Source organism: Colius striatus, chromosome 11 (genome assembly GCF_028858725.1).
Source record: "Colius striatus isolate bColStr4 chromosome 11, bColStr4.1.hap1, whole genome shotgun sequence".
Lineage (NCBI taxonomy): Eukaryota > Metazoa > Chordata > Aves > Coliiformes > Coliidae > Colius > Colius striatus.
This window is the reverse complement of record NC_084769.1, coordinates 28775387-28798710: the sequence shown is the minus strand read 5'-3', so window position 1 is coordinate 28798710 and position 23324 is coordinate 28775387. Positions and strand designations below refer to the sequence as shown.

The window sequence follows — 23324 nt, the reverse complement described above, 5'->3', positions numbered from 1 at the left end:
ATTGCCTGTCATGAGATCATTTTCCTTTACAATGCTAGCTTTCAGCCGGCTCTGCGCTTTAACTTGATTTATCTCACTTAAAAAAAATAGATTGTTAGAAATACCCCTTCTGTTAGAAAATGTGTCCCATTACAGTGTCAGCTAAAGACCACTTGTCAATGTTAGCTTTATCAGACAGAAATTTGCCTCATGAGTTCTCAGATACTTTTTTGGAGGACAAGAACCAGGGTCCACTTCTGAGGCTGTTGATATGCAATGTGATAGCGTCTTCTCAAATTATCCTCTGTTATTTCCCAACTTTTCTGCGTGTTTCATGAGATGGTGGGAAGTGATTATAGCAGCTGTTGTACATCACAAAGACATCTTCTAGGAAAGCTGGCTTAGGTAAAACAGCTGACTGACAAAAGCATAAAAGGAAATAATCGAGTATTAAAAATACATAGGGACACCCAGCATCTTGTTTCCAGCTGCAAGTTCCTTGGTGCCATAACCTCCCGTGAGAAGGAAGAAAATTTATACCAGGAGTTTTCCCTTCTCCTCAAATGTTTGTAAATTCTTTAAAGAAAGATCTTACATCCTGAAGACTGGAGTAAGTCTAAATTTCTTTAAAACTATTTAATTAGCTATCAGTATGCCTCTTTACTGATGGGTAAAGGTGTAAAAAATCAGCTGTTGTTCAATCTGCGTTACCAAAGTACTGCTGAGGGTCAGCAGCCCAAGGTAGGAAACGTGACATCGCTTAAAAAAGATACCTTGAAGACTCTTCTGGCAAGATGCTTTGCTACATTTATTTTCTTTGTAATATTGTGACTCTATTTTGGTTCCTTCTTTTGTGCCTGAATGGATTGATGTAACATATGTATTTTAAGGGTAAAACTACATGTGAGAGTAGAAATTTCAGCGAGGAGTCAAGAGAGAGCAAGCTGTCACCAGACTGAAAGACAGTGCCTACAAATCAAAGCTGGATGGATCAATGGATGATATTGTTGCAGTGAAGAGACCAAAAGTATTTGTAAACCATTTCAGTAAGAGCAACCGTCACAGCAACAAACTTCAGGGAATTAAAGCCCTCAGAGTAAACTCTTATTTTTCAGCAGACTACCATTTCTCACAACAAAAACATTTAAAAATATTCAGCATTGGAAGAACTAAAGGAAACAATCCTGGTGTCACTGTTATTAATCAGTTCAAGTCTGAGATACTTAAAGCTCCCTTTCAGGTGCTCTGATTATTAAGAAGTTGCCTTACAGAAAAAGCAAAGCTTTGGAAATCAGTAATCTCTGGGCATTATACCTAATAGGAAAGGCTTAGAAACGATTACCCAGAAGAAACCTTTGTGAATCTTAGGAAACTACACTGGACCATAAATCTTAACCTCTGAGAATTAATAAAGCTTCATCAGTTTCAGATAAGAAGTATAAATCCTCAGGCTGCTGAAGACATACCACTGGCCCAGTCAGGACACTTATCATGCCATATAATTTCAAAAGAAAGACACATTTGATGTATATTCTCATTTTAGTTTACAAAAGCTATTCAGAAGAAGAACGGCAGCTACATAGATTCCCAAATTTTTCACAAAAATTCAGAAAATTTAGGGCAGTAGATTAAAGGTAACTGCTCTAAGGAAAGAAATCAGTTTGCTGCTAGTGACTTTTGGTAACTGAATCAGAATAACACATACAACAGTATTTTGGGGGTTAATGAACAAATATATATGATAATTTATGTAAAAATGCCCCTTTTAACTCTATCTCTCTGTGATTGCAACAAAGTCTAGTCTCAAGTAGGGTTTTTTTTGATTGCAACCCCAATCATCACAAATTTCACTTCAGCATTCACACTGATAGTTTGGAGAACACTAAAATCAATGTTAATTGAAATTTCAAGTGTATTTAGATTCTTAAGATTTTAACATAATTTTGTCTATTTTTAAACTAAAATTTTAATTTTAGCCTAAATTGCATCCTATCAAAGTTATGTTTTTGAAACCTGGTTGATTACAATTACTTCTAGAGAGAGTCCAACTCTAAAACCTGCTCAGGTTGAGCTCTTGACTACCACATTGAAAAATCCGGCAGTCATGATTTAATCTCTGGTTCTACCACAGGTTACTCTTCAGTAGTGGGGCAGATAGATAACACATCTCCATGAAGTGTGACTTCTAGATGTAAAAAGGGAATAGAGCATGTTTATAACAGTTTTGTAGTGCTCGTAGACTAGTCTAAGACTTTTTGAGGGAAGAGGAGCAAATGATTCCATTTTTTGTGCTATAAAAGTTACTGAGGATATATTGAGACCAGGTTGCTGCTGCCCAGTGTGCAGAAGGAAATGAAGGAGCAGGCATGCCTGCACTTCCTCCCTGTCACTTTGCAGCTAAGCACAGTGAAAGTCTGCTCTTCTAATGCTCTCATTCACCCAGGGAATTACTGGGTGAATTGGCAGAGCACCATAAATCCTGCTGAAAAGACTTGATGCTACCCCATGTGACAAAGCTGGGCAATGACTGTGTTTCTTGGGCCTAAAGAAACAAAGCCTGTGTCTAATTCAAACACGGTGAACACATAAATTACATTTTAGCCATGTTTTCAGGTTATTAATATTTTCTTTGGTGGGCTGTCATTAAAGATTTCTCCATTTCTACACCATCTCCCCGCCCAGCCCCCCCCTTCCCGACTGGTTTCCAGAAAACACAAACAAATCGGACACCTTCTGCTAGCCCTGAACACTGAAAAAACACCTGGCATCACATTGTGGACCTACCCAATGCTGGTCATAGTCAGATGGTGCTGTTCTTCCTTCATCGTCCTCATAGAAAGGTAGGCCTTCGCGCCTGGCCTGCTGGTACTCCTTCCGCAACTTCTGGATACGATCAGCATTGCCACCGCCTGTGCAGCCACTGAGGAAAAGAAAAGAAATGCTAATCTCATGTGTACATACATTGCTAACACCGGGTACCAACATAAGCATACAGAATTGCCACACCTGAGACAAAATGGATTACGAACTTTTGATTCTCCTGCCTTGCATAGTTTCTGTTATCCCATAATCACCCTTATTTTTGCTTTCTGGTTGCTAATTGTGAACTTGATTCCCATTTTTAAAAAAGGCTGTCCTTGTCCAAAGAATTTAACAATTCCAGTACAAGACAAGAGGCAACAGATGTATACAGACAGACGAGGGAGTACAAGGAAACTTTTAACATTCCTATGAGCAGCTATAAATGGCTATCATATTTTAATAATTATGATGATGATGATGATAAGCTGCCAAAAAAATCCCACTTTCCTTTTGCTCCCATGCTAAATGTGGAATTTCCCTAAAATCGCATTTGTTCAAGGTAAAGAATAAACTATATTGACAAAGTTCTGTCTCATAAAACCCAAAGTCTCTGTCAATTACACAAAGAACTAAAGCATCAGCCATGAAAATACAGGGGAGTCAAGGGAGATGGGAAAGTAGACTATCAAATCTTGGGACCATTTTTTTTTGAAGCAGTAATTAAACAGTAATCCATTTAGTAATTCACAAAGACTCACTGTATGCTGAACTGCATGCACTGTGAACTGCAGTGGTAAAGCTAGTGGAGTTGCTTAGTTTATCAAGTTAAACACATGCCTGTATTTGTGTATTTTGACCCTGGTGAGCCTTCCAATTCCTTACAGCTGGACTTGTACAACTGTGGAAGCTCAAGCTATACCCAAGTGGATTAGAAAAAATTATCCTGTAAATGCTTAAGAATTTTAAAAAAAAGACAACCACATTTAAAATGAATAAATTTGAAGTTTCCCGCAGTTATTTCCAGTCCTGCCTCTAGTCAGCATTGGAGTAAATACAAACTGTATGATTGAGTAGCACTTATTGGCATTCACAGAGAATTGTCATAGAATGTATTTGTGGCCACTCCTAAACCCAAACCATTGTTATTCCAGCACATCATCATATATTCTCTTAAGCTGCAACCTTAACTCTGCCTCATCAACAATGGATACAGATTTATTCACATGAGCACAGACCCTGCGAAGCATCTTGTCACATGGCACTTGACTATGAGTATGCCTGCACCTAGAGAAGTGTTTTATACGATTCACATAGCAAACTGAATTTGGAAAGCACATACAAAAGATTGGACATAAACCTATCAGCTCAATAAGAAGTTGTTTCTAGTATCTAACAGCAGATAATAGCTGGAAATTAATTACCAATGAAGAGAAGTTCCACATAGAGTGCAAATGCAACTGAAAATGCAACCAGGACTGGAAATGTTTACTTGCAGTATCAGTATCTTTCCATTAAATATCAAACAATTAAATTACTTGCTTTACCTGCATATTAAGTCATCCAGCCTCTCCATTCTACTAAGACCCAGAGGTTTCAAGCTTCTCTGGCTGACTTACTGAACTCTTCCAGAGCATACAAAATTTTTCTCATGGTCTGCCAACACGGTGCAGAAATCTTGCACAAACTCTGTGGACTATTAAGCATAAAAGAAGCATATTCTCTTTTCCCATTGATTCTTACCAGAGATAAATACCTCTGTTCTTTGCACCAACTCTTGTCAAAGAGTGGAGAACTATTTACATTCTGCAAAACACTGGATTGAATACTAGCTAATGGAGGTTATCACTTAGAACAATGTAGCTTGGTCCACAGCTCTGAGCAATACAATACCTGTGAAATCCCCTGACTTCACTTGTGAGCACAGATAAAGCATTTAATTAGGGCTGCTAACAAACAGACAAGGCCCAAAGTATTGTCCCTGTTGCTTTGCTGATATCATTACCCAAAGCAGCACTGCTAAGAGAGGAAAAGACTGAAATACACCCAATGAGTCTTAGTTTGATTACAGCTGATCAGGCTCCCAGCAGCTCTCTGTGAACTGTATAAGCACCTGCCACCAGTGGAAACATCATGCTTTCTACCTCCGTGTATATTGGCTGAAGAGGTAATCTGAAAATACCATTACAGGCTGTGTTTTTTCACCCCTTTTTAAAATGATTGGAGATTCATATACTGTAAGAGGTGTTTCATTTACTGCAGACCTCTTGTAGGTGAACTTCCCTCCTGGTTACACCCATCTAGCCAGCAAGTGGAAGTAGGTGCTGCAGAGATCAAGCTGGTTATATATATCAAGAGACCAGGCCTGACTGCTTTTTCTTTGGCAAACCTCTGCCATGCCGTATTAAAGCACAAATCCTAACCATGAGAATGAGTAGGACCATTTGAATGAAAGATAGCAGCACATGGAAAGTCATCCATCTGGATTAGTGCAAAAACACAAGCATAATCTCTGTGGAAAAAAGCAGCTCCGTGAAGTCTGATTTCCTATGCTTCTCTCCTGTGGGTTCTCTGGTGTCCTGTAATGGGACTAAACTCACACTTCAGTTTTCTCTCCAGCCAAGGACAATCATCTAGGAGGCTGCTTAATGTCATGAAGCTTAGTGATCTGGTATCTTTTGAACATCAAATCACCAGTCAAGTCTGCTCAAATACGGCCAGTAGGTTCAGAATTTATTAAAAGGGGGGGGAATAAGTTGGAAGAGGGTCAATCAGTGCATCAGCTTCATTTTTTCAGGAAGCAGTTAAAGTGGCACATCTTTGTTTTTTTTTTTTTCTGGCTCTCCGTCACTGTTTATAAGGACAAATGTAAAAGACATTGGCTTTTGAAAAAGCTGCATTCTAGCTTACCGTGAAAGTTTTTACCCACTCTTGAGTAATGTGAGATGGATATGATGCCCTGTGCAATGCTCATGAAACAGTTCTGAATTCCAAGTTGGCTCCTGACAATTATGTGAATATATGAACCTCATTCAAACTCACCAGATGAATTCAATCAGCGTTGTGCAAATATCACATACATAATCTATTAGTTTACCCCAAAGAAACTGAAGCATTGAATTCAAACAGAATGAAGTCATCAGTAATAAAAAAAAAAGAAACTGATAAGGCAATATTAAAAAAACCCAACATAATTTCCCAAGATTTGCAGAGAAGATCATACATCGACTGCAAACTATTCTCCCATCTGCCTATAAATACATAATTAAAAAATATTGGGTTCATCAGATAGCAATCTCAGACAGGGAAAAAGCAGATGAATACCAGTTCAAAAGTTTCGGAAGCATGATTATTTATATTGAAAAGGAACCTGAACTTACAGAAGAAATAAAAAAACAGTACTCCAATCAAAGTCAATTTATATTAAGGAGACTTACTGAAGCTTTTCACCAAGTCTAGCAGACAGATACCTTTTACAATAGCTTTACACTTAATGTAGTGTTCCCTCCTAGAGGAAATATAAATATTACAGTCTTCATCATATCTACAATTTTGTGTTCAAGTCAATTCCCTGACACGGCTCCCTGAACCATACATTCTTCAGAGACCCATGCAACCAGACATTTGCCATTCCTCAACACCACCACATGTTCCCAGACTTTAATATTTAATCTACATATGGACTTCTCCATTATCATGACAAAACTGTAAGCGATCCATCCAATCTGCATTTTGTAATTGATTTCAGAACAACTTCCCAAAATTGTGCAACATGTAAGGTGACTGACTCGGAGGCAGCCTGCGACAGTACCTGAAGCTTTGTGGGGAAGTTTAAAAATATACAGGGGAAAAATCTCTCAGAAACTTTACAAAGAGTTTAGTAAAGACTCAGATGCTAATTTCAAACAGTAATAAAACCTGTCCAAAACCCTAAGCCATGAATAATCTCAAAAGATGCTCAACAGCTCTTCAAATAAGCTGCACAAACTGCATGGATTTTTTTTTTTTTTTAAATCCTACAGGAACATTCAAAAGAGGAAAAAGCATATCCCTCTTAGTCATTCTGTAGTTTTGCTAGATACAATCCTCACAAATCAAAGCTTTCTTCAGGCCTGGAAGAAAGAGAAAAAGAAGTCTGAGTGATTGTTCTAACCCACTCTGCTGGGGTTGTACTGCCAACTAGATAAAACAACTGCCAGAAAATACCATCTTCTGCCCTGTGCCTGGATCTGTCACAGGCACTATACAGGTTGTACCTTGCCCACTGTGACTGTAAAAGGATCTGCTATGAAACAATCACTCAAATGATACAATTAGAGTAGGCATCCCAAAGCAAAACAGGAAACTATCATTTGGCACGGATCTAGCTTCAAGCTGTCTCTAACATTATGTAAAATATGACAGTGAAATTTTATCCCATCACCTCTGAAGAGGTATAGCACCATAGTAATAACATTATATATGCAGTATGACAGAATACTTTTTTTTAAAGGATCAAAACATCATCGTTGGTATTTAATACATATGGCTGAGACTTTGCACAATAAAATCTCCCCTGTGCTCCACCTCTGAGTTGGTAATCGGGATTTCAAACATCTAGGTTAAAAATGTTATTTTAAAAATTATTGACTTCTAACTGCAGCTTTCTAGATAATACAAAATTAAAAGCAAGTGTTGCACATACAGAGTAAGATGAACCACTTAAAACTGTATATAAACATACATTTAAAGAGGCAATATATATTTTGTTTCCAATGGTTTTCCTAAACACATTAATATTGCAGAGGGCTTTTTTGCCAGCCAAGCCAGGACTTTGAGCCTAGTTAGATAGAACTATCGTGAGAGAGTCTGTATAGATGAGCTGACACAACAAGCATTAGATGCTTCTCTCTATCCATATGTACATAAATACATACAAAGTCAAGAATCATAAATGAACTGCAGGAAACCAAGCTACATTGAAGAAGAGATTTACACTTATTTGAACTGGTATACTAAAGTTCCCGTCTTAAACTGCTTTACAATATTCTAAAAAGTTGTAACTGTGCTTCAGTGGAACATACACTATCACCTACCTTTCAATTCTTTAGGCTAACATAAAAGCAGTACAATCACTTTTGTCCAAAAGGTCAAAGACTCCTAGGGCAGCACATGACTACCATTTGTCTGGATGTAAAATGAGTCCTATTGACCCTGTAACATCAGTACTGACCTCTTGACATTAGGGGCTTTAGCAGAAAGAGAGATGATGATACTCTTCGGTTCCTACAGACTCATTAGGAAAAGAGAAGGAAAGAGAACCTTGCATAATACGAATTAGCAGTGTCATTAACCTTTTCTTTCCCCAAATAGTTCATAATATTTTTACAGAAATCTCAAAAGAACAATTTGAAGATCAAGACCAACATACTTGTATCACTTTCAGTTGTTCTAAGCTGTTTACAAAATATCTCTCACTAGCTTGACATAAAACATCCTTTTATGTTTCCCTCCTTTCACATGACATACAACACCTTTTCCTGTTTGTCATAAAAGATAGCCTAGACATTCAGATGAGCATCATCTTTTCAATCCAGACCACTTCTCATCTCCATTGCTTTCCTTTATAACTTATAGCTGATTAAAGCTAGCCAGAAATAAGGGGAGGTATAGCCTAATTTGTTGCTTTACAGAAACAAACTGGCACACTGAGGTTTAACTTCACTCTTAGAGAAGATATGGTATGTGCGACTCTTAACAGAAATTAGTTATTTCCAATCAAGCAGGAAGGAAAGAAAAAAAGAGGACATTTTCCCATTTGTAGCCAGCTTGTCACCTTCACTTCAAAGATTTTTTTTTCTGCTCAATGTATTGTGGCTTGTCAATGAACGCAATCATCAGATTTTAACTAATAACAACAACAAAAAATCCCATAGTTCAGGCTAGTTAATGGCAATGTCTGTTTCTGGCATGTAATCAGTTTACTGCTGTCTTCTTGATCTGAGATGTACATGTGTCTCTGAAGGGTTAAGAAAGCAAAGAGATTAGGGACTCGCTGCTGACAACAACCAAACTCTCTATAAACAATACACAATGAAAATAATGAAAAACAGATTTTACTAGTATTTTCAGTAGCCACTAGACAATGCAACAGTTTCTGGTTTCTTCACTAAAGATGATATCAATTATGCCTTTTATTCATCATGAAGAAGTCACATATGGGGCATAATTGTGGGCCTTCTCTCCAAGGTAATTTCTTCTGGATTTACAGGGCAAAGTACTTAAATTGTCTTTTTTGGCACTTTGTATTACAACACAGCTTGGGATGGTGGGTATTTTACTTTCCTGATGTAAAGCAGCTGGTGTATTTACAATAGATAGGTCACATCAACACAGAGTAGATCTTCAGCCCTCCAAATGCCATTTACAGCAGCTTTAACAATTCAGCAAAGCAAATGCTGAATGCTAAACTCTTGGGCGGAAATGTAACTCTCTTTCTTAACAGCTATCACACATGCCTGCAACTGGCAGTTTTTTTCACTTGCAGGCTATTGCTTTTTTCACTACAGTTTACTAAACTTACCACTAAAGCTGAAATAATAAGTACTTTACAGACTTCCAATGAATCAGCCATTCAAGAGTCCCTCAGGAATTCCCTTTAGCGCACACACAAGGCAAGGGCAGGAGGGAGTGAAGGTGACAATTCAGTGCAGTCTTAATTTCTGTACTCTGTTGTGAGGGAAGAATTGAGGATCTAAGAATTCACTCACAGTAGATGCTGCTGCCTGTGTTCTAAAGCACATTTTGTTGAAATCTACAAAGCCTGGAGTAATCACCCATTTTCTCACAGAAATTACCCCTGGTTTCACATTAGAGACTATATTCTGCTTTCGTAGACGCATGAAAATTTATGCCATTGGCAGAGTGGCAACAACTAATCCTCTCTGTGGTTTGCTTTTATAAAACCTGACCTAGGTAGAAATGAGGCAGAAATCTCAGTCTCAACTCAAAAAACAAGTCTCTGTCAGTTAATCCTGTTATAGATTTATCTTACATTAAAAAAAAAAAAAAATTTATACCACATGTAAAGCGTCAGGAAAAAGAACAGATTTTGTAGCCAAAATGCATCCTTAATATAAAGTTGATTTCTTTGTGTGTATTTTTAAAGAATGGTCACTATGAGGGTAACATACTTTTACAGGAAAAAAATAAAAATGTAATTTATCTTTTTCAACTGTCAGCTGCATTTCTAAAGCTTTAAAGTCTGCAGCTTCCAGTGGCCTTTTATCTTTCTGCCATGGCAGGAACATGTAAGAGCTTTGGAAGCTATCTTTCTCAAAATCCATTAGCTAATTCAAGGAACCTAATTAGAGCTGCCATTTTGATGGAGCATACTGAATGCTCTGTATAAACTAGTAACACCATCAATGTTTATTAAAAATTGCAAGAACCAAAGCTCTTAGTTCCATATAAATATTAAAGGACAGATACACAATACTTATCGACATACAGATGGCATTATGTCCACAGAAATACACACAAGTACATTTATACCCCAGCGTGATGCATTTATTCACTAAGGCTGAAGTACAGAAGCAAAACCTAGGGACAATTTTACACAAACTGTTGAAAATTGACCGGCTTCCATTTACACTATCCTTATGTGCATTAAAGGAAGCAAAGCACACTAAAGATGATTTGTTTCTTGTGTTTTTCCTGAGTAGTGTGCTGACAATTTGGAGTGTATTTTGAGCTTACCTCAAGAATGCACTCCAGCTGGAACCGTTTTATAGCTCCTCTTAAACCAGACACTCCAATCACCGCACTTTGTAGACGTTTACACATATTCCAGTACTACACTGTTTAAGGGCATCCAAAGACTCAAAGGGAATTTGCACTGTAGAGCTAAACCTCAAATTTTGCTGTAGACAGCAACTAAATCGGTGAAAGGAGCCAGACATCTGGAGCAATGCTCTCCTACATTCTGCTATGTAAAAACCCAACTATCATGGAAAAGCAGCTCGCAGACAATGATACAACACATGAAATGCTGACCATTCTAAGAATATATCAGAGACCTAATTAGGTTAGGCTGTACAAGCATGTGCCTTTTGCTGCAGAAATAAAAAGTTTTCTGGCTACTTCACAGCTTCATTTTTAACTTGATACTTCATAAATGGAACTGCAGAAACTCTCGTATGTTACCATTTCAATCTGACATACGCTTTCATACGCATCTAACAGTGCCTGGATTCTATTTATGTGTACAACTAAATATACGTGCAGAGAAAAAAATCATCAGATTTGCTACAGAAAGACAGCAGATGTTCTTATTAAGCCACTGGCACATGCAAGGTGAAACATGTAAGCCTTATAAGGAAAGCATTTAACGTTTCAACTACAAGCTAAAGAAAAGCAAAGACAATAAATGAAATTATTTCTAATGCATTTTACTAGCTGCGAGTACAATGCACAGCAAAATGGAAGCACTGTTCAGCATGCTTGAATGTCTCTTACAACACATGGGGCTTCTCACAGAGGGGAGTACAATCCGTACACATTCTTTAGAACATTCTAACTCAGATGTAATGATGCAAACTTCACTTCTGAATATATACTAAAATGACACATGAAGCTTTTAAGAGATGTGCAAGAGAAACAGGCTTAATTCTATTTTCTACACTCTAGTAGTGCAAGTGGCTAAAATTTTTATGACAATCTTACCATAGGGAGAACCCTGAAGGTAAATTCATTTTAATTCTCTGACGGAGCTGTGTTTCCAAACTATAACTGAGATCTGAGCAGTTTCACAGGAACACACTCAACAGTCAAAACATCAGTTACTACTAGCGTCTCTCAGGAGTTACATATGACAAATTTAGTTTCTGGTTATTGCTCCACAGAAACCCTACCAGATGCTGAAGCTGTTGATGGATTTTGCAAAGTTCTGCCACCTTCAAGGCCACTTTGCCTACTCTTCCAGCAGCCTCACCCTCCCTGGGTACCTCTCCCCCATGCAGCTAGGCTCCTCAGAGCACAGTTGTTTCATTCGCATTCAGAGACTGGAGAGTGCACATTCCTACAAACAGCTTTCATCACAATTTCCACATCAACAGAATTAAACATTTTATAAGCTGAACTACATTTTTGAGAAATACTTCTGAACTCTGGGGGCCTAAAGTTAGCAGTGTAACTTTATTACTTTTTACTATGTAGGTAATAGAAGCTCTTGGACTTCTTGGACATCTTTTCTACCTCCCTCTTCTTACAGCGGCAGCACCACTGCACGTCTGAAATTACTCCCACTTCTCCACTGGGAGAAGGTAGTGCTGAATTTCAGGTCTTTAAGATTGAAAGTAAGCATCACTCCTTTTTAGTGATTGTTTTTTTAAAAATGTTAAATTAAAATGGAAAAAACAAAGTAATGGAATCTTGAAACTACACTCAATCATTTCCCAGCGTATCTCACCTGGAAGAAGGAAAGCATTTGACTGGGAAGTCTCAGAAACAATAAAGCATGTGTTCTGGTTCACATCCTTCTCTATCTCTACAGAATGGCTATCACAAGGTTTCAGCTGCTCTGTTTAGAGACATACCCTACAAATCCTTCCACATCTGTTTTTGTCTTTCTCCCTTCATTCTTTGTTCTCATCCTGATGTTCAAAAGTTGGTCCTTCCATGACTTCCAGCCAAGAGTGCAAATTTTCTCCACCTATTTATTGGCTTCCCATTACAAGCACAACCCTGTCCCACATGCTGTTCTGCTACAGAACCACCTTGCCTGATGCACCTAGATAAGCACCTCTCCCTCCAGCACTCGTTGAGATCTGTCTCCCAGAATCATTTCATAAAGCAACTTGCAAGTAATGACAAGGACAGCTGGTGCAGGACAGCCAACATCACTTCTCCTTTCTGCAGTGATTCAAATGGATGCGCTCACATCTAACACACTAACAGAGCATTAAACTTGCAGTACCAGTAACCTCTCTACTATGAAGCACCCACTTATTCGACACAACTCTGCCCTGACCCTTTACTCTCCCTGTCCTCTAGCTCCTCCAGAAATTCTTCCTTTTCTCTGTTTCTATTTTTGTCCTATCTCTCCATAGCATTTATTAGGATTTTGCATTCAAATCGTCTCACCCTTTCCCTCCCTGGAAAGTGGAGTGAGTGTAAGGGCAATGGGACACTGATAATGCCCTGTTTACCTCATCCTTCATTCCTGCACCAGGAAACTCTCTGGTCCCTGCAGCCAGAGGAACCTACCACTGGAAAATCATGTCTAAACTCTCACAGTTCACGACCAGCAATTTCAGTGAAGTCAGCAGCCAAGTTCCTATCATGTGTGTGGGAAGTACTCTAAATCTTTTAACTTAGTCAAATTTTCAACATTCAAGGGGTGGCAAAAGGCACAGTCTGGTATAAGACTAGGCTGTGTTCCCTTCCTAAATATAAAGCCCCTGTTCCAGTGTATGGAAAGACTTCAGCTTCTCATTGAAAGAATCATATGCTCCTTATTTTTACTTTTTACACAGACAAGACAACCCCTTATCTTATCCCTCCAGGCCCCCTCAAAACAGCTGTCATCACGTTCTACAAAAATTCATCTTCAGCACACCTCCTACACAGGCCTTTTCAACCCAAACGGTTAAAGACTGGTTTTTTAGGGGTGGAAATACAGTTTTCCACATGGAAGTCAGGCCAGCAACTCCTCTCACACAAGAGGTGCAGGCGGGGTTTGTAGGGCTGCATGCTGCCTGCTCCTGAAGGCAGCACCGAGCTGGTGCAACACCTTTGAGGTACAACCTGGTAAGCACAAAGTACTCTGGCATGTGCTCCGGATTTAGCTGTAGTCAGCTTAATGAGAGACTTAATTGATGAATGCTACTTCCTTCACTTGTCCATTAAGGTAAGTACAGCACACGGACATTTCAACTCATCAAAGACAAGAAAATGCATTAATTTTGGTTTTCTTAGAGCTGTTAATAAATCTGACACTGTCTGGCAGTTTTCTTCATTTCCTTCCGTTTGACAGATACTGTGATCACAAGTTACAGAACATGTTTTTCCTCTGAAATTATCACTCTAGTAATACAAGCCAGAAGGAAACTTTATCAAGACACCAAGAAGCTCGGTATCGTTTTTATTTTTAACATTATGTGGCTGGTTTGCGAAAATCTCAGCGTGCTAAAAAATAAATTCCATCCGGTACTATAAAAAATACATGCATATAGACATTACAAATTACTGTATCACAGCAAATAATCACATTGGCTATTTATTAGCGAAAGTCAGTAATCCTCTCATGTAATCAGCCTGCTTCTGCTGAGACCATTTCACTGTAAGGACTCCTGCAACTGTTTTCTTCCTCTTTCTCTCAAATTGACATTTATATGGAATCAAGAAAAATCTTCCTTAATAATTTTCCATTACTAATGGCTTTTTTTGGTATGTGTATTTGGGAGGAGGGGAGGTAAAGGGCAGGAAAAAGGAGCTTTAAGTGCTCTGCAAATGATCCTCCTGAATCTGGGCCTCATAAATCCCATCAAATGTTATATTTCATCAATAGGCTGGAAAAGCTTTTTTCTCTGCAATGATGAAGCCCAGCTTTAAAATTTATGGTTTCATTTCAGAAATGGACTATAAAAAGAGTCTGACTTAGCTGTCTATCAACTGTAGCTGACATTAGCAAGTTAGGTGCGGACTTTCAAAGTGTTATATGTATTTTTTTATTTATTATGCATGTACATACATACATATAGAGATAAATGAGGACATGCGTATCATTGTGGGTTTATGTATGCAGAAGTACCTGACTGCCTTTTTAAACATTTTGTCTTGAAAATCCATTTTCTTCCAATGCAAGAGGATCTGATATATTCATCAGATTAGATTGCAGAGTGATAAAAGTGTCCAGACCAGAGTTGGCTCAAAGATCTGCAGCAACACCAGCAAATTGCATTTTGCTGCCCAAATGATCAAGATAAAGCAGTTTATTTTGTTCTCATTTGTGGAGTGGTAAAATGCAATTCAGCAATGGCAGAGCAAGTTTCAGGGGGTGGCAGGGAAGATTTCAATCAGCTGTGAGAAATAGGATGGCAGGAAAAGAAGAAAAAGCTTTAGGTGGGGTAAGACAATTAGCAAAGGACAGATAGATTTGGGAAGAGGGGATGCAGAAATCCTGCACCTTTCATGCATAGGCAGGGAGAGAGGGAGACAGTCTCTTCTGCCTCTGTACAACTCTACCCCACTTGCCCCGGAAACAATTCTGTCTCCCCAAAGAGCTGCTCCTTTTTGCTCTCCTGAACTCTCCAGGGAAAGAGAGTGCTGAGAATATGACTCCTATTCCTGCCTCCACTGATAGGAGCCATGTGGGTGCCACAGCTGTCCTCTACAAGCCCAGAAGCGGCCCAAAAGCAAGCTCTGGCAGCCAGGACAGCAGCTTCCTCAGATGGAGGAAGAGGCAATCTGTGCATGCTGTTTAAACACTCATTCCTCCTCTCCTTTCACACCACCACAGCTGGAGGCCTGCAGCCAGCTACTTAGTTCCCCCTATTCTTTAAAGCAGCCTCAAAGGTACGACTTCTAACAGAACCATTACTGCTCCTCAAAATTCTCACGATTGAAAAAGTAAACCACAATTAAAATAAAAACAAAAAAAAATAAGGTGACATAGCTGTAGCCAGAGAAAGTGAACCCTACTCTGAATGTTGGGGAGCTCATCCCTCTCCATTCATGACAGAAGAACCTCAGCCAACTAACGATGGATTACGTGTGAATAGCAAATCAGATCCTGCTGTTGAGGCACTATAACAGCTCTACTGTTTAGTTCATAATCTACATCTCACGTGGGATGGTTATTATTGCATGTTGCCATCATTGGCGCTGAGTCCAGCTGGAACATTGGTTTTAGTGGCAACATAAAAAACCTAAAAGTCCTGTTCTTCATTATGAAACAAGCAGAAATTTCACCCTGGGGAACATGGCCAAAGTTGTCAAGTGAATATTACTGAAAAGGTTGGAGGGAGAACAGTTAATTGTAAAGGTATTCTGAGTCAAGACCAAGAAAACTAACCTCTTCTTCCATTGCCTCTATTTCACAACATGAACAACATGATAAATAAAAGAACTTGTCATTGACGCTGAGGCTGTGTGTATACTGTAGCCTCATATCACTCCTGAAACTCCCTGTTGAGAGAATATTGGCCAAGGTTCCTGTTGCCAGCCCTGCTGGTGAAGGTGGAAAAGGCACCAGGGCATGACCAGGGCTGCAGATACTTCAACACACCTGCCCTAGAGGCCTCTCTATTGAAAGGAGTGGGAGCTGCCCCTGCTCACTGTGGTCAGCCATGTCACATGCTAGCAAGGGGAAAGCACTCATTTGGTATCACCAAGCAGGGGAACAGGTAGCGGAAATGCCACCTATTGACATTCTGTGAATGTGTTTCCACTATAAGTATAGAAAATACTTTGTGCTCACACCAATTCATGGAAATAAAAGGAGCTGAAATGGCCTGATTTCCACAAAAGGGTTTTTGCATTAACGATGGATAACTTTATCAAACCTTGACCTACAGACAGTACATCTCTAATTCTACATTTTTTACTGGAAGGAGGCATATAGCAGTGTCACATCACATAAGCAGAAGTCACTTAAAGAAAATCTTGAAATGTTTCAGATTCATAAGTTAACCCCATTTAACAACGAAATTCAGGGTACTAAAACAATATTGACATCACAGTGTTTTCAAATACGAACAGTCATTCCACAGCAGACCAAGAATATTTCTAGCAGTGTATTTTCTTCCAATTTTCCTGTATGTTTCTCCTTGAAGGTTTGAAAATAATCAAGCAATTCAGCTTTCCCTGTAACTCTTAGACCTTTGCAAACCTGAACTAACTCTTCTATATAAAAACACCTTCTTGCCAATCTGCAAATAGAAGCTCCTGGCACTGTTTAAACTGGTGGGTTTTTGTTTGTTTTTTGTTTTTTTAAATTTATTTTGCTTGAGCTCTTATGAAACCCTGACCTGTTTACAGAGGAAAACCCACAGTGCTCAAGGGCTAATGTTTTACCCCTTACTCATCATCATCAACAGACTGTCAGTGACATGCACTGTATTTGCTCAGATAATGGCCCCATACATTGCCCTTGAGATGAGGGCATGACCATTACTTAGGGGTATTCTCAAGAGTCAGTAATTTGGGTTGCTGTGGGACAAGTCTGCTTCACTTTTTGAAGTGATCTGCAGAAAAACAAGCTTTGAAGTCTTGAGATGGTATTGTGCTGTAAGAAGGACACACCAAGATTAAGCTAAGCACATCACCTTTGGACTGGAGCAGGCCATTCACTAGCTGGAGTGTAGGGGAGGATACACTGATTCTGAAAGGTCAGGTAAACAAACTTATGAGGCTACAGACTTTTCCAAGATGTAGGTCAGAGTGGCCTCTGACAGGTATCTTCCTTACCTCCACTGGTTTTGAGATGGTCTCTTAAGTCTTTCAAGACTGCCTCAGGAACAAAACACCACTGCAATATCTCAGTCAGAGATATAACTCTTGCAACGGGCTCCGAACAGATACAAAAAAAGAGAGTCTTGTTCCCACACAGAACAGAACAACAGAAACAGTAAAAGCAGGTGGGGGAGCACAAGATAATATGGAAACAATACTGGTTTGCAGGATCCCAGACAGTGATATTTCGCATTTTAGGAAGGAGACAAATGTAACATCCCTATGCAGGCTGCAAAGTCAATTTTAGAGTTTGGGAGTCTTGTTGCTATTTAAAATCAGTAGAGACAGGCATTATACTTAAAAAAAAAAAAAAAAATAAAAGGCCTAACAACTTGACAGAGCTACTGGACAAATAGGACCAAGCTGCTTTAGCGCCAGGTAACTGTAAAAAGTATGCACCGAATACCTGTAAGAATGCAACCTCCATAATTTGTATGTCCCGTGTAGGATAAACATCAATCCACTTGTCTAGTCCACAACTTTATAAGCTTGTCAACTGAGCACAAATGTGGATTCACAGTCTCCATTCCTAGAGCAGGAAACAGACAGGCTGTATCCAGCCCAGCTCTGTACACTTGTTTCACCTGGAGACAGGAAAGCAAGCTGGCCCACCAAGATTTGGAAGAAGGAGGAGAGATCACTTCCATCTGCTGTATTTTCTCTGCACTAGCCAAGGTTTAAAACCCCATGGATGTGACTTATTGACTTCAGCACAGTGACCATAAGATTTTCCTTCCCTTATTTTTCTCCATTCAAGTATATTCTCCATTAATGCACAAATTTACCCTTTTTTCACCCGTTTAATTCACCGCTCCCCATGGGACGTCCATTAAAATTGATTCATGAATACACGACATTTATAGTGAAAAGTGGGAACAGAGGAACCCCCTCCCCATCATGTACCTCTCCAGGAGGGAGTTTGAGACACATTGAACAAAGAACCCTCAAATCTTCTGGCATACAGCTTAGAAATCAAAATGCGATTTCCAGCCTGCATCTCTTGCTTCATTACAGAAGACATGGCCCTTAAAATAGGCAATTGGCTTTGACCAGCAATGTTTTAGGTTCTAGATTTCAGTTTTGTGTTTCTGTAGGCTGCACATCGCAACAGGCACATTCTTTCCTTCCAATCCTGCCCCTCAGTTGCAGCAGTGAAGATACCTTAAGGATTCAGGCAGCTGGAGCAAATGGAAGACCCTAGCTCTCAAGCCTCATCTGTGTTTCACTCCTTTCACTCTTGAACATAAAACTGGATTTGACAAAGTCATGCATATCAGACAGATCAGCAGATAGTCTGTTATCTGTGTTGTGGTGTAGACTTAGGTCAGAAGAGCACTCCTATCAGCTTGTGTTTTGCTGTTCAATCCTGCACAGAGTATTGTGGAAACAGCAATAAAGGACAACTCATCACACTAACCAAATGTTTTGCCCCCATTTTCCAACCTTGAGAGGAAAATGAAATAAAAATCGTACATTGCTACTATTTAACTGTGTATTCCAATAGCATACATGAATGAGAATAAAAATGAGGCCAGGAGGCAAATTTATTTTATGAAAATATATCATGTTTGAGGGCAAACTGAATGTTATAAAAGTCTGAAGAATGGTAGTCCTCCACTTTTAAGCTGTCTTCTTCTGCGATGCCATAGCTGGGTCTTCCTGCCGGCCTCACCAGATGGTCACGTTGGCCACCATCAGAATAGCAGTCTGGAAACAAGTGCCCTGCAGCTTTGCCCTGTATCTTGGCTGGAATACTCACAGTTCAGAGATATTCTGATTGCATTTGCTTAAGAATTCCTGAAATTTGTGAAGAGATTAAAGCCAAACTTTTGGTCCAATAGAGGTCAGGGAAAATAACTGAATGTTGGTTACCAGCTTTTAAATGTTAATTATCACTATTCAAACTACAACCTCATTACACTAAAAATAACTCCCCACACTAGCATACAGTATGAAAATCTGCTTTAAAATAGTATATAAAAAAGGAATTTTATCCTAAGCAGTAGTTAAGTTCAGCTGCAGAGTTTTCCAGCACCTATATACAATTTTTTGTTTCATGGAGGCTGTGCAACCATTCCTCCTCTCACATGCAACTGTGCAAATCACTGTGTTAGTGATGCTTTTGCAAAGACAGTTTGACAACAATAGAGAGTCCCCAGTCTGCTGAATAAGAAGTGACAACTCCATTTGAAAGCTGTCTCTAGATGTGTTGTATGTGCAGAAATTATCTGTGACAGTTCAGATCAAAATAGAGTTTTCATTTCTTGTGGAAAGTAAATGGACGACAGAATAGGTTACTTTAAATGCTGTAGTCGAGTCCAATTAACATTTCAGACTTTTTTGAATGGATTTCTTCCATTTTCTGTGCTCTAAACTTTGGGGTAAAAAAATGTAAAACTGATTTTGTCAATAGCATGATGCAAAGAACGGGCCAAAATGCAATAAAAGTGGTTAATAAAAACAGTCATGCAAAAGCATGGCAAAAAAGCTCAAGTTACAATAATCTGGCTGTGAAACTAGTAAGTCTAAAATAGAAAAGAAAATATCACTTCATCATTCTTTCAGGAAGAATCAGATAGGGGAATTGGTTCCAATTTCCCACCTTGATCAATTGAAATTTTTCCACTTAACTTTGATGGAAAGAGGACTTGCACATCAATTGTCTGAGCAGCAGATACAAATCCACATATCCTTTGCTTTTCAGATTGTGCAACATAAATTTACAATTTATAGATTATGTAACTATACCAATGACACAATTTGTACTTTGAAAAAATGTCAGATCTAAGATAGTGCTTTGGCCTCTGACGCAAGCTTGCAAATTTTCATGTTTTCCAGAACACCATACCTGCTGATTCTTTTAAAGATATGCCCCATTAAGTATTAGGCATGCTATGATACTGGAAATACAACAGGATACAATATGAAAGCATTAATGATTTCAGTTTGTTCTTTTATGCACCTTGGCAACTGCTGCAGTCAGTATTATCATATATAGTAACTACTATCCCATGTTACTACCTAAATATACAGAAACAAAGTACCTACTATGAAATTTATGTGTTTATCTAAATTTAAACATGAACTGTCACTTTTCCTCCTGGTAAATACACATTCACATTTTTTACCTGTAAATCAATCAGTTGTTTCCTGACTTGTTTTAAAGAAATGTGTTTTCTTAAAGGTCTGGAGCTACTGCTGTGTTACTCAAGCACAACAGTGGCTCTCATGTAGGACTGAAGGGAGCAGTGCTCATTCAGTGCCCACATATTCCTAATTACCCTTTTCAAAATCAATACGAAAACCAGTAGTACATACTTTGTTTTCTACATGTAAGCACTAAGTATTATTAGTAGAAAAGATACAGAAACACAAGTGCATGGTCTCATCCAAAACAAGGGCACACAAAGCTTATATAAGCTATTTTGTTTACACCATGCTTTAAACAATGCATATTTTGAATCTTTTCTCAGAAACAGCATGTTTCTTGGCACGATTTTAAATTTCCACCCACTTGGAAGAGCAAGTGCTTTTGTGTATCATTTCTCAACCCCGAGAATAAAGAAAACATTTAGAAAATATGTTATAATTGTTTTCCTAAGGTCAGAAGATACTAATTTAAGGTTCTACGGTCATTATAGAAAACCAGACCTTCACTATAAATGCACTGAGACACCAGAAACACTAGCTGAGACAGAGCATTCAGAAGATAGGAGATCTCAGTACCTCTATCAGCCAAATACTGAGTGAGCAATTGTAATCTTACTCCTCCAAGGCAGGTTTTAAAACAAAAGAGAAACATCTATCTATGCAGTAGTGTCTAGAAAAGAAAAACAGCAGAACAATGAAGTTTCTCAGACATCTGGTATACTTGTCATAGCTAATTGTAATGAGATAGTGGGCAAAGTACAGATTACAGGTGAAAAGGTATGAAGGAACACTTAATCATTTCAGAAGCCACGCAGACATGTAAAAAAATAACAGTACTCAGACTAATGAATCTAAATTTTGAGAAGAATTCTTGAGCACTTAACATATTTACATTGATAATCTATTAGCAGTAGTGCTCAAAGAGAATTAGATTCTGCCTATTGAGTTTTAGAGCCAGAACATGTCACTAAGTGCAAAAGACTTTCCAAGCTCCGTGGCAAAGAGGTCAAGGCAACACCACTGATGCAGACAGTTGTGTTTACAGAGAAAAGGAGGAAAAAACCCAATCCCCTCCCCCCAGTCCCCTTTACTCTTGTCTCTGAAGCAGCTGCTGCTTAAACATTACCATTGTATAGAGAGGCACAAAATAATTGCTTTCTGTTTCTTTTTTCTAATCAGGCACAGGGACAGCAGAAAATGTTAAAGACAGAAATGAACATCTTATTCAGGTGAAGGACTGCATATTCTTTGTTTGTAGTTTCTGTACTAACAATCAGTAACAATTAGGAACAGGTTTACTGCTCGGAGTTGTGCCCTAACCCTCCTCCACAACCCTTTCTCATGTTATGGAAGTATCTGCTGATACATAAAGCAGGGACTCTGCCGTCATTACCATAGAGTGGAGAAGCAATCCAGGTCCCCTGGCTTGCAGCACACTTACAAGTGCTCAATTAAAGTAGTCCTTTCAGACAATTATTGAGCATTGCAGTGACTCAAGCACAGAAAGTTGCCCTCTTCCCACCTCACCACAAGACAGATCACATTTTGTACATGTTTTCATCCCTCTGAAGGTTGTTGCTTACTTTTCAATTGCTGGGCCACGTACAACACTTGTATTGGAAACATATTCTATGCTTAAACTTACAGGAGAGCCCAAAAATAATTGTTTTCCATGCATTTTATGTAAATACTATAACGAGCATTTGCAGTTGATTCCCTTTTACAAGGTAATAACCAGATCCGGGACTAAGTAGACATCAAAGCCTAAGGGAAGAAGTGTTCATAACAGATAAATTCCACAGCTGAAGGACACGTTCTAGCTAATACTGGTTTGAGAAGAAATGTCCTGAAGACACTATTATGTTGAAAAAATGTATTTAAGATTTTAAGCAAATGAAAAAAGTAAACCACAAATATGGGTCAAAGACAGAATGACAAGATGTTGCTTGAAACGTTAAAACATTAGTTGTCTTTATCTCAGGAAGTGACTAACAACTTCCCAGAGTGCAGATTCAATAGAGAACTGTGACATTGCAAAATTGTTGCCCTGACCTACTGGTACAAAATTAGAAAACCGGGAAGAAACAAGAACGGGAAAAGAAATTAAGATGACATCTATTGTTCTACAAGTATATTTCTTTTCAGCACTTTCTGGAGGTGTTTCATACCCACTCCTCTTGCATCTTTTTCATCAGGAGTTGTGTTTTGGTTTACCCCACTCCAGATTGGTGAAATGAAAAAAAAAAATCAAGGCAGCAACCTGTTTTGTAGGCAACTGAAGAGTATAAAATCTTTCATGCAATTGCTGTCCACTGCTTGATAAAAATGATCTCCAGAAGTAAAGGACAAGTTAGTATTAAAAAAACAAAAAGAGATAACCAGCACGGTTATCTGAAGCAACATCATTTTCTCACATTCCTCTGTCCTAAAATGAAAGACCACACTTTCTCTCAGATGTAGGTCATAATGTACTTTAAGACAAGTTATTTATCTCATTTTCTACAACAGTCTAACATCATTCCCCACAAAAGTGTCACAATTCTCTTAGACTATCCCAAGATCAATACCTATATCTTGATCAATGTCAACAAGTGCTCTGCTGCTGCATGGCCTGCCAGAGAAATTGCTCCTTAGCCACAGTACGTATGGATTCCATATGGTGCAGGTCTTCTTGCGGGAATGTAAGGACAGTCACAGAGGTTCAGAGTACACGTCAACTTAAATACATCAGAAAATCTGGGCTGATGAAACAATAAACTATTTCTTGGCTTACTATGACTCCTTTGATTACTGTCTGTGCCAGTGGACTTGTGATCATGGATTGAAAACCAGCACTTTTTAGAGTTTGTCATTGATTGTATGCTCTACACAGCTGTCAGACAATAATCACAATTATTCTCTTT

The 23324-nt window shown here is 38.7% G+C and overlaps 1 protein-coding gene across 3 annotated transcripts in view; it reads right to left on the bottom strand.

Moving 5' to 3' along the window:
• Positions 1 to 23324, bottom strand: part of PARD3B (par-3 family cell polarity regulator beta) — a 407820-nt gene that overhangs the window by 47907 nt on the left and 336589 nt on the right. For all 3 annotated transcript variants that reach the window (XM_062004452.1, XM_062004454.1, XM_062004453.1), the window contains one exon: positions 2764 to 2899. In XM_062004452.1, coding sequence (XP_061860436.1) covers positions 2764 to 2899 — 136 coding nt within the window. The remainder of the gene's footprint in view (positions 1 to 2763; positions 2900 to 23324) is intronic.